We start from the raw sequence: 12,188 nt of genomic DNA, 5'->3' as shown, positions 1-12,188 counted from the left end.
ATGTGACTCACAATATTTATTTGTTCCATACACAAATTAAAAGGGTGTGGAATTACTATAAGACAGCGGAAAAGATAACCCACTGTAAGAGTTGTCTATTAAATCATCTCAAGATGACTTGTAAATACATGAGGAGACCTATAATACGGCACCAATATACTTGCACTTATCAGAGATAATATTAATGCAGAAAAGAAACATACGCATTCCATGAGAACTGAGAACAGTGATTTGTTATTCCAAAATCAAGGTTTTAACTTAATAGAACCTCGGTATTGTTTTTGGGACAAAACCAAAAGGAGTGCAAAATCTTGTGTACCTCCTATGATCATCTATGGTATACACTTCTGTCCTAACTGACAGAGTATAACTACAATCAACGCTGAACTTTTGTACCCTGAACAAACCACAAATCATTCGTATAACCTTTGTCACTGAATTTTCTTCAGAAAAACTACCCACACATTCAGGCATTCCATGATGCCGACCGCCGCATCGTCGGCTTTACAGGACGGTCCTCCTCCATGGAGATCATCATGAGCGTTGATGGGTCCTCCAGCATCATGCGGGCTACGAGGTAACCGGCAATGGACCAGGTCTGGAACTTCCTGGCCTGCTTACCTATGTATCTTCCCAGCTTGCCATCGTAGTACTCGGGCCAGCCGTCCTTGAGCAACCTTGTCTCGGTGAGCTCAATAGCACGTTTTGCCATCTGAGGCCGCCCAGTCTTGATGCAGGCTGCTGTCAGCAGCCACAGAAGAACTGCATATGAAAAATAAAGTGAATGTGAAATCCATAGGCTGTGACGAATAGAATAGTTGTGAGTTTGGTTGTAGCTGCAGCTAGCAACAGCACAAAGATTAAATCCACATTTGTAATTTTGTATATAGCCACATCTCAACTCCTAAAGGCATCAGGAAGCAGTGAAACACTTTCCCCACTCTGCTCATTTAGACGAAAGCATAAAAAGAGTAATTCAGAATTACACAGACAACCTTGTTCTAAGAGAATTACAAGTGCCTTTTCTAGAAGTAACATGGCAAGTACAAGGATCTTATAGAAGAAGACATGGTTATCAAAGATTGTTAGACCAAAGAAGTTTTCAGATGGGCTGAATACACAATACCATTATGTTGTCAGTTTCACAATAAACTTTAGTTTAAACATTTTTTATCATGTTATGATGACTTGTAATTCTCATTCTGGAAAAATAATTCACTCCAGAATTGAACAGGAATACAAATCAAGTAACATATGTCAGGATCTAGGACATTCATCGAATCACTATGCAACACATAGTGTAGAGATGACTAGTCTTTTTTCGAGAATTTTTCATAGTAAAGGTTGCTAGCCCAAATCTTCAAAAACACACACTGCAAAGGAAAACAATACCTGGCCATGATCCACCATTGTGGTAACTCCACCGGGTGTTCTTAGGGTCGCAGCCAGTAACAATTCTCCACTCGTGATTCTCGATAGCAGGATAGCATATCTTCAGAGGCATCTCACCTACTAGCTCGTCCCACCGCTCCTCAATCAGATCCATTATAGCCACTGATTGCTCTGGAGTAGCTAGAGATGATATAATGGCAATGCAATTGCCAAGGGCAAACCACCGGAAGTCCATCATAGCAGGGCTGACATTACCAAGAAAGTAGCCTCCTCGGCATGGCATGAAATCAAACACCCAATCAGGGATTGAATCCGGTATGACATTAAACTTATTAACAGCAGTGTGGGAATATTCTTCTGTTTTGTATCTGTATATGTTATTCAGCTGGTGAAAATCTAGCCAGAAGTAATTCCTCATGTGGTAGGTTAGTGCATGTAGCCGTTGCCCTATCTTTTCTATGAACTCCTTCCCTTCACCATCTGGCTTAAGCATTTGGAGAGCACATCTTAATGCCATATAGAATAGGGCTTGGATCTCAATGGGATAACCATATATACCCTGAAAATAGCAATAATTTGGTATGTAACTATAATCGTGTAATTATGGAATCTTCATTTCCAATCAAAATGTAAATCAACAGTAAACAAGCAACAAGAAAACTTGTAATACTGTACTACATATTGCCTTTTTTCCAGTACTATCTGTTTCTAGTTCTACAGATTGCTTCGCCCCCATTGTCTCTAAATTCGATTTTATGTAGTAGAAGAATGTGTGCATCTATAGTCTATACTACCATTAAAAAAACTTAAAAATCATCATATTTGAAAATTATGATAACCATGCATTACCACCCGATCAGGTTGTGCTGACCAAGATAATGCTATCCCTCTCAAAGTTTTTGTTTGAAAACAAGGCGTGACCGCATAATCATCTCAGAACATGCAGAACCACCCAATCCCATCACTACCTTATACGAATTGTACTGCTTTAAAGGATATGCATCTAAATACGAATCAGATCAAGATGAAATGCTCCTACCATTCGACGATCTATCATTGAGCAGCCATCTGTGCAGAGCAGCGTTGGAAAAGTATCAAATCCCTCAGATAAGCAAAGATTCAGTATCAACCTCATGCACTTCTGGCAGTCAGGTGATTCTGACAAACTAACATCCCCGGTATACTTTGTATATGCCCGAAGGAGAATAATCCACCAAAATCCAGAGTCCACTGGTGCCACCCTGCCGATTGCACTCTCACCAAAATCAGCAACTAAGGTTTCAGTGTTTCTGTTTCGATTACGGTCCACCTTGAAACTTGCAGGCATTGCTCCTGCTCCGAGCTTGAACCGATCAACCATTTTCTCTGAGCTCTGAAGGTGAAGAGTTTTTAAGAGAAAGTTCTTCACTATATCAGTCTCGTTGTTCATTAGAAAAGCCAATGCACTCGGAACGAAATCCCTAACAAAAACCTGCAATTGTAAGGGGAAAATCAACAGTAGCACAGCATCAGATATTAAACATTTAAGGAGAAATAATCACGAATTAAAAATATAAGAGAATCCCAGATTGAAAGCAATCAAATATCCCAAAGCCATCATGTCCCATGACAACAGATTACAAGAAGGCCATTTTATCAATTCATCTCGGAAAATACAGAACAGAAGTTAAAATCTTGTTGCAATTGCTAGTAAAGACAACGAGGTCATATCATGCCAGTGACAAAATGAAAAAGGTATTATTCAGTGCTAGTTACAGTACAATACCTTTATATAGGGGGCAATAGAGGGAAAGCATTTTATTTCTTGATAAAATATTATGACATGCATGTTACATAATAGCCTGAAAGGTCATGGCATTATGAAGCTAAAAGAAAATCTAGTGGATTTCATCAACTGGATCAAAGTATAGCATGTCGAGTATTATATAGAGACCTAACGAGGGAAATCACCAGGTAACCTGACATATTTTGGGTAGTGACTTCTAACATGTCTAAATAATAGTAATCAGAATGCTAAAAATTTAAGGTTCTTCTGCTTTCAGAAACTGAATTTTTACCTGATCATAATTGAGCACCTCCTCAGAGGCATGATCTGTAGCAGCAATTGTACCAACCGGTTGACCGCGGAAATACACTACTGATTTTCTTAGTGCCTCCCACGCTTCGTTCACAAGGGGGTGCGGACCACCAAAATGTGTCCCCATTGAGAACGGCGAGTCAAAACCAGAGGGGAATGCAGGCGATTGCAATACGCTATCAAAGCCGTCATTCTGCCGGTGGGAGAGCTCGCTCCACGACTGCTCATCGAACGACCTCTTCCGCTCCAGTGTGAATCTCGGCTTGTCGATAATCAAACGCGAGAGATCAAGATTGATCTCTGCCTCCGAGGCAAGGGAGACGCGCGACGACACTCTCTTCATGCTCATAATTTGTGATCAAATTGTCCTGGTAAGATCAGATCCTACAGGAGAAACCAGTATCAGTTCAGGGTTCATGCTAGCACCAATTTCTGATCAAATCGTTCATGCAAGAATATCCTACAGGAGAAACCTGTAAACATTTCATTGTAAGAAAGATCGTGTTGCTGACAATGATAACATTGTGGTATAAAGATGGATGTTTTTCCACAGAGAAACAGAGTACAATTCACAAACTGGATTGGCAATGAAATGACTTTATCTTGTTGCTTGCTACACGCCACTACCAGGCGCGGGCTTAGCGTGGGGCATTGGGTTTCAAGTGAACGCCCCAACAAAATTTGGAGAACAAACTGATACCGCCACTCCACCGCGCAGCAGACGAATCCGCGAGCAACAGGATGGATCGGAGCATCCATTCGAAAACGAAAGATTTGGATTAGCGGCAAAGAAGAACGAAACAGCATGCCCGTCCAAGAAAGGCAGGGCGTCCGTACCAACGATCGAAAGAAGAGCCGGATGGATCTCCACTCCACGGCAGTGGCGTCCGCGGGGCCGTGAGGACGACGACGACGCCTGCAGGGGAAGGAAGAGAGGATGGCTGGATCTAGATCGAGGTGGCGCGCAGGGTGGTGGGGATGGACAGCCTCCAAAAATTGGGGAAGAAATAGAGGTGTTCAACAGCTGGGCTCCGGGCCGGGCCTTAAAAAGACCAAAAAAACTTTCCTAAAACTTTATCCAAATGTATTCACCTTATCCAAATGAAATATATGCATAAAAGCTTTCCTAAAACTTCCAACTCGAATTTTGGAAGTTTTTAGCAAGTTTATAAATAAAGATACACGTATATAAGTATTACCAAAAACCTTTACTTTAGCTTGTACATGGTCACTATTTAAAACTTCCAACTCGAATTTTGGGAGTTTTAAGCAAGTTTATAAATAAAGATAAACATGTATAAGTATTAACAAAAAGAAAACTTTACTTTAGCTTATACATGGCCACTGTTGAAGTATTGAGTAAGAAGGCATCCTGCCTGACAGGCCATATGAGGAATGTGGATCGGCGGGGATATTTTCTGAACCTTGGTTCATCGCACGACCAGCTCTTGACTCACACGTGTGAGATTTGCGCGATCATAAACTATTTAAAACTTATGCATGAATAAACGTGTATAAATTTTAAGAAAGTTTATCGATCTATTTGTATTTTGGAGGCTACATGTGTATCAATACTTGCTAAATATTAGTCTCCAAACAAGCCCTTGGCATCGGTTAGATGCATGGGGAAAATCGAAGTTGCTTCAGAAATTTTTTAACTAGGCTTTCTGTCAGACCCGATCGAACTCGAGCTGAACCAAAAGAGGATCACGCATCACTGGAGAAAGGACCCAACGAAGAACAGAGAAAATCAGACGAGGAACAGAGGAAGGGAGGAAGAACCCAGCGAAGAATTCATTCCCCATCCATGGTTTCTGTGGTTCTGTTACAAGCAAATGGTTGGATGATTCCCCTTGTCTACCTCTCCCCCGGAAAATATCCCCAGCTAGTAACTTAGTCTGAATTACAACACGGTAAAAGTAAAATTAGGTACTGTAACTGTCTGACAACTAACACAAATGAAATTAACAGAAGCTTCTAACTTCCAAAACTTGAATGTTCCATCACCGTCCAATTGGAGATGAGCGTCTCTCCTTAACCCGCGCCCAACTAGTATCTTGAGGTCATGACAATGCCTCCCTCTGAAGAAACAGCTTGTCCTCAAGCTTCAGTAGCGTGGTCTAGAATCTGGACGTCCGGCCACCATGTCTTGATTGTGCGCCAATAGAATGCTGGGAAGGAAGTCTTGATGAATGTTTTGTCCTCCCAAGTAGCATCTTCAGGAGGCATATTTTCCCACTGAATCAACCATTGCGTGACAGGTTCTTCATTCCTTGGAATGGCTCTTGTGTCTAGGACAGCAACTGGTGTAATCTTAATACGCCCATGAGCATCCACAAGTGGTAAATCTTCACTAGGAACAGCCCGTTCTCCCAAATGCCTTTTAAGCTGGCTGACATGGAAAACAGGATGAATTTGTGCAGTTGAAGGAAGTTGGAGCTTATAAGCCACTTTACCAATTCTTTGCAAGACTAAGAATGGACCATAGTATTTAGTTGCCAATTTCAGCGAACCTCGCAAGCCAAATGCTGTTTGTCTATAGGGTTGCATCTTGAGATAAACCATATCGCCCACATTAAATTCCCTTTCAGTACGCCTCAAATCAGCATACTTCTTCATTCTAGCTTGAGCTTGTGCCAAGTTGTCTTTGAGCTGGTGAATCAAGTGTTGTTTTTCAACCAAGAAATCCCTTGCAGGAGCTTCAGGACCTGGGATGGCAACTTCACTGATGAGAGGAGGAGGGTAACCATAGAGTGCTTGAAATGGAGTGCACTTCAGAGATGTGTGGTAATTGGTGTTGTACCACCATTCTGACAATGGCAACCAGCTACACCATCTTCTAGGCTCAATAAAGGTCATGCATCTCAAATAGCTCTCCAAGCATTGATTCACCCTTTTCGTTTGTCCATCACTCTGGGGATGATATGCAGAGCTGAATCTCAATGATATATTCAAGGCCTTGAACATTGACTGCCATAAATCACTCAAGAAAATTCTGTCCCTGTCAGACACAATACAAGTGGGCATGCCATGGAGTCTGAAAATGTTATCTATAAATAGCTGAGCAACAGTGAGAGCTGTGAATGGATGTGTCAATGGAATGAAGTGTGAATATTTTGTAAACCTATCCACCACAACCAAAATCACATCCTTGCCACTAGATTTAGGTAACCCTTCGATGAAGTCCATGGTAATGTGTGTCCAAGCCATGTCAGGCAGCTGTAGTGGCTCAAGCAGCCCGGGGTAGAGACAATGCTCACTTTTAGCTCTTTGACATATAGGGCATGTTGTAACGTATTCCTCAACTGACTTTTTGAGTCCAACCCAATGAAAGATTCTTTTTACCCTTTGGTAAGTGGCTGCAATACCAGAGTGTCCTCCAATTGCATATGTGTGTAATGCCTTGATAATATTACCTTGTACAGCAGCGTCTTTGCCAATATGAATCCTGCCCTTATATCGAATGACTCCAGAATGGAGAGTATATCCAGATTCAACATCAGGTGCTAAAGTAAGTTGTGCCAGAAGTTGCTGGCAGTGGGTATCATTAGTATAGCTGTTAGTCACTTCCTGAATCCACAAAGGCTGAATCACAGTGATAGCCATGCACTGGTGGTCAATTCGAGATAAAGCATCAGTAGCTTTATTCTCCTTGCCTTTCTTGTACTCAATGGAATAGTCCAATTGCAAAAGTTTTAACATCAATTTGTGCTGGATTCCCTCAGAAATTTTCTGCTCAGTGATGAATTTTAGACTCCTTTGATCAGTTCTAATGATGAGCCTTGATCCCAGGAGATAATGCTTCCACCTTTTAACTGACTCCAAGATGGCTAGGGCCTCCTTATCATAAGTAGACATGGTAGCTAATCTGGGGCCCAGAGCTCTACAGAAGTATGCAATTGGTCGGCCCTCTTGCATCAGCACTGCCCCAATACCACTCCCACTAGCATCAGTCTCCAAAATAAATGGTATGTTAAAATTTGGCAAGGCAAGAACTGGAGCAGTAATTAGCCTTCTTTTCACCTCCTCAAAAGCATGTGTTTGTTCAGCACTCCACTGGAAGGAATTCTTTTTTAACATGTCGTGCATTGGCCTACATATTTCTCCAAAACCCTTGACAAATCTCCTGTAGTACCCAGCCAAACCAAGGAACCCTCTGAGTTCAGTCACGATCTTTGGAATTGGCCACTTTTCAACAGCTTCGATTTTTGTTTGATCTGTAGAAAGTCCTCCCCCATGAATTATATGACCCAAGTACTCAATTTGTTGCACCCCGAAAACACACTTGCTCTTCTTTGCTGACAGCCTATTTTCCATCAGTACTTGAAGCACAATATTCAGATGCTTCTTGTGTTCCTGCCAATTTGGACTATACACCAAGATGTCGTCAAAGAAGATGAGTACGAACTTCCTGAGTAGGTCAGCAAAGATAGTGTTCATCATGGCCTGGAAAGTGGCTGGAGCATTTGTAAGCCCAAATGGCATTACCAAAAACTCAAAATGTCCAAAGTGTGTTCTAAATGCTGTTTTATGGATGTCCTCTTCCTTCATAGGAATCTGATGAAACCCTGATCTGAGATCTAGTTTTGAAAAGTATTTGGCCCCATGCAATTCATCAAATAGATCATCTATGACAGGTATAGGGAATCTGTTCTTTATTGTCAGGTCATTTAGCTGCCTGTAGTCAACACAAAACCTCCATGATCCATCTTTTTTCCTAGCCAAAATAGAGGGAGAAGAATATGGGCTCTCACTAGGTCTAATAATTCCTTGTTCTATCATCTGTTTCACTTGTTTCTCTACCTCATCCTTTTGATGGTGAGGCATCCTGTATGGTCTCAAGCTTGGTGGTTGACTGCCAGATTTCAAAGGGATTGAATGAACACATTTCCTATCAGGAGGTAACTCCTCAGGTTCAGCAAACACTTTACTGAATTTTTCCAGGATCTCATCCAGTTCCCTTTTGTGTATGCCTTCTACTGTATTACTGGCATTGTCCATCTTGATATGGAACACATATCCCACGACTCCCTTGCACAACAGCTTGCCAAATTTTTGAGCTGGTAGTTCACTGCCACACCCATCTTTATAACAGTCAGTGAAACACACCTTTTTGCTTCCTTCCTTAGTAATTGTTAGAAGTCTTTCTTTGAGATCAATACCAATAGGGCTATGACTGTATATCCAATCACATCCTAAAATGATATCATAGCTATTAAGCTGAAGCAATTGGAAGGAGCTAGAAAATTGCTCCTTGTAGATCAGATAGAAGCAATGAGGAATGTGCCCTCCAGAATGTAATTCACCCCCACCAGCAACAGTGACTGCTTGTAATTCTGTATGCTGAATTTGACATCCAGACTTACTGGCAAAAGTGACATCCATGAAGCTGTGAGTACTCCCACTATCCACCAATGCAATGGCTCTTTTGCCCCTCACAGTCAATGGTAGACAGAACGTGGCTACAGTTTTTGTACCAGACACTGCATGCTTGGAGATTTGCATCAATTCAGGATTGGTTTGCTGCTGCAATTCCATATCATAGGCTTGGTCATCTTCCAATTCAGCCACCTGTTGTTGAATTTCATCTGGCCCCATAATTATAGCATGAGTAGAGGATTGGTAAAACTTGCATTTCAGTTTATATTTTGGTGTCCAAGGGGCAGAACATTTCCAGCATGTTCCTGGCTCCTTAGGTCTAGTATTAATAGCTGGAAGCCTTTCAGCTTTTGGGATCACTTCCGATTTAGCTGCTGGTACAATATTTCTCTGGCTCAGTGAGGGAGTGAATGAGGGTTTGCTGCTAGAGTGAGTACCCACAAAACCAGATTTCCTACTCAGAACAGCTCTTTCCAAATCTCTTGCAATTCCATAAGCATCAATCATACTATGTGGCTTGTGAGGCTTTAGGTAATGTTTAATCTGATCTTTAAGCCCTTTAATAAAGCATCTAATGTAATAGTCCTCTTGAAGTCCAGGATGTTGTCTCTGCATCACTGCCATCAGCTCTTCAAATTTATCTATATAGGCAGATACACTTGTTTCTTGTGAGAGTGAATGAAACACCTCTACTATATCAAACATACTGTGTTCAGAAAAACGATTGCAAACAAGTGAGCAGAACTGAACCCATCTCATGTGTTTTGCTGACATCCTCAAACTATGCCACCAGTGCTCAGCCCTTCCAGAACAGTGTAATGTTGCAGGTGACACCCACAATTCCTGAGGAACAGATGCTAAATCAAAATACCTCTCACACTGTCTAGTCCACCCCACCGGGTTGTCACCATTGAAAGAAGGAAAGTCAATCTTTGGCCTAGAGATAGAAAGACTGAAAATGTTGTCATTGAGTTTCTGACTATACTTGTCAGTTGGGTAACCCTGACTATGTTTCTGAAATTCAAGGCCTCTAGCATGAGGAGGTATATATGAAGTGTTGCTTGGGCGATTCACTTGTGGATGATGCAATTGAGTGGTCCTGTCATGCTCAAACTCATGGTCTGTGATAAGTGGAGCAGATTTAAGTGGAATTTCAGTATATACATAGCCTTGGGGTGGGTGGTGTGGGTTAGCAACAGATTCAGGCAAGGTCTGACTGCTGTTGCCCGTGTCACCCCTTTATCCTTGGTCAGAACCTCAACGACTTCCTCAAGTTCAGAATCTCTAACGCCCACTTGATCAACATCATCCTTAGAACCGTGTGGCCTATCTAACATAGCTGTTTGGATATTGTGGATCATTTCACGCATATCTGAGAGATGGAGCTCAACATTTCCAAGCCGGGATTTCAAATCGAGTACCTCATCATGCATGGTTTCCACGAAGCCGATGCTAGAGCCATCCAGCGTCGCCAAATCCTCAGGATTAACAATCACTGCAGATGATGAAGCCCCACCCGCTGCTGCCGAAGCTGCAGATGCTGCTGCCGCCGTCTTGGTGGTACGCGTCATGTTGTCAGTATGGAGCAAATGCAGTTCGGATTGTTCCTCCCCAACTTAGATCTGCACCACGAATCTACCGCCACCGGAGCTGGAGATCGACCGAGGGATTTTACTACCCGGAAGAATCAGGCAACCCAAGTCTGAATCCAACTCACCTCCTTCTTCACCGCAAGCGAATCGAACTCGGTTCCCGGAATTTTATGCCCAAACAATTGTTGGACAACCCTCACCGATGATCCGAATCGTTGCTAAGGTCCAAGAATCGCAAAGCTCTGGTACCAATTTGTCAGACCCGATCGAACTCGAGCTGAACCAAAAGAGGATCACGCATCACTGGAGAAAGGACCCAACGAAGAACAGAGAAAATCAGACGAGGAACAGAGGAAGGGAGGAAGAACCCAACGAAGAATTCATTCCCCATCCATGGTTTCTGTGGTTCTGTTACAAGCAAATGGTTAGATGATTCCCCTTGTCTACCTCTCCCCTGGAAAATATCCCCAGCTAGTAACTTAGTCTGAATTACAACACGGTAAAAGTAAAATTAGGTACTGTAACTGTCTGACAACTAACACAAATGAAATTAACAGAAGCTTCTAACTTCCAAAACTTGAATGTTCCATCACCGTCCAATTGGAGATGAGCGTCTCTCCTTAACCCGCGCCCAACTAGTATCTTGAGGTCATGACACTTTCATAAACTGTGGTCAGGTTTTCAAAACGTGTAGAACTCGGTTAAAACTTGCCGCGCCGTCTTTCCAGAAATGTTAAAGATAAATTATCTAATGAACATTCCCCGTGAAAAAGATGACTAGCAACCACGGTAAGTAGATTTAGTATCACTAATATTCATGTTATAGTTTGAGTTATTACTAGCTCATTGATTTGTTGAGAATCAAAAGACAGTAGGCACGACGATAAGGGTGACAAAAAAGTTATCATATTTTCTTTGGAACCTTTTTAGGAGGAAATTTCCTCGAAATTGTTCAAGCTGAACCACCGGCAGGCGGCGTAGGAGTTTGACCAACGAAATCCGACGTGGCAAAGACCATAGGCTGCTAGTCCTCCCTCGGAGTTGGTGCTGGCTGCTACGACCAGAAAAGGAAAAAAAAAATCAAAGAGGAGAAAGAATTTGATTGCAATCGCCAAGAATTTTGCTCCCAAGTGAAAGGATCGGATAAGATTTTTGTCCAATCCGAACCGGTGATAGTTGACTTGTTTTTCAATCTGTCACGGCCTTAATCTGCATGCTTGCACACTAGTCGAACAATCCCGTTTCTGTAACGATCAAGGATGTGTACTCCAATTCCAGAGAAAGTTAAACACCGTTCACTGCTGTATTTATGAAAATCTAGCAGAAGCCTTAAACTGTAATCGGTTGTATAGGAATTTCCAAATATTTACCGGGCAATTATTCATAAAATCGATTTTCAATTTAGATTCCTTCATTGCTTTGTTTAGACTGTCTGCTAATTTCAAAAACTATTAACTGCATGCGTGTTCCATATAGTGAAATCAATTTAGCCTATAACAATCTGAAAGAGTAAAAAAATAACGTTATAAAAGAAAATTTTGCATACACGAAATTTATAATATGATCACATAATTTTAGGAGGGAGAAGAATGACGAGTATCTAAATAGGATATTGGAGGGGATCATATTGCCAAGAGTTAGCGTAGCAACGCTAAGAGCAGGATCAAGATGATGACTGATTAGTGAGAGAATGAAAATAATTATCGCATAATACATTAGTGTAAAGATAGCGCGACGAAGACGACGTG

The 12,188-nt window shown here is 41.8% G+C and overlaps 1 protein-coding gene across 1 annotated transcript; it reads right to left on the bottom strand.

Annotated features, from left to right (window-relative positions):
- Positions 1-211: 211 nt before the first annotated feature.
- LOC133900448 (probable alkaline/neutral invertase F) lies at positions 212-4,470 on the bottom strand. Its single transcript, XM_062341599.1, has 5 exons — positions 4,307-4,470; positions 3,450-3,853; positions 2,432-2,863; positions 1,393-1,951; positions 212-762 (listed from the first exon to the last, which is right to left on the bottom strand). The coding sequence occupies exons 2-5, from the start codon at positions 3,816-3,818 to the stop codon at positions 467-469; spliced, it is 1,656 nt and encodes a 551-aa protein (XP_062197583.1). The 5' UTR covers positions 3,819-3,853; positions 4,307-4,470; the 3' UTR covers positions 212-466.
- Positions 4,471-12,188: the final 7,718 nt, after the last annotated feature.

This window comes from Phragmites australis, chromosome 19, assembly GCF_958298935.1.
Source record: "Phragmites australis chromosome 19, lpPhrAust1.1, whole genome shotgun sequence".
NCBI classification, from domain to species: domain Eukaryota; kingdom Viridiplantae; phylum Streptophyta; class Magnoliopsida; order Poales; family Poaceae; genus Phragmites; species Phragmites australis.
The sequence above is the reverse complement of the archived record's forward strand: the minus strand, read 5'-3'. Positions and strand labels throughout refer to the sequence as shown.

Excerpts from the sequence above, each read along its gene's own strand:
- LOC133900448 (XM_062341599.1), bottom strand. The coding sequence starts at position 3,818 with ATGAGCATGAAGAGAGTGTCGTCGCGCGTCTCCCTTGCCTCGGAGGCA. Across the intron at positions 2,864-3,449 it reads AGGTGCTCAATTATGATCAG|GTTTTTGTTAGGGATTTCGT; the intron begins GTAAAAATTCAG and ends TTACAATTGCAG. Across the intron at positions 1,952-2,431 it reads CAATGATAGATCGTCGAATG|GGTATATATGGTTATCCCAT; the intron begins GTAGGAGCATTT and ends TGCTATTTTCAG.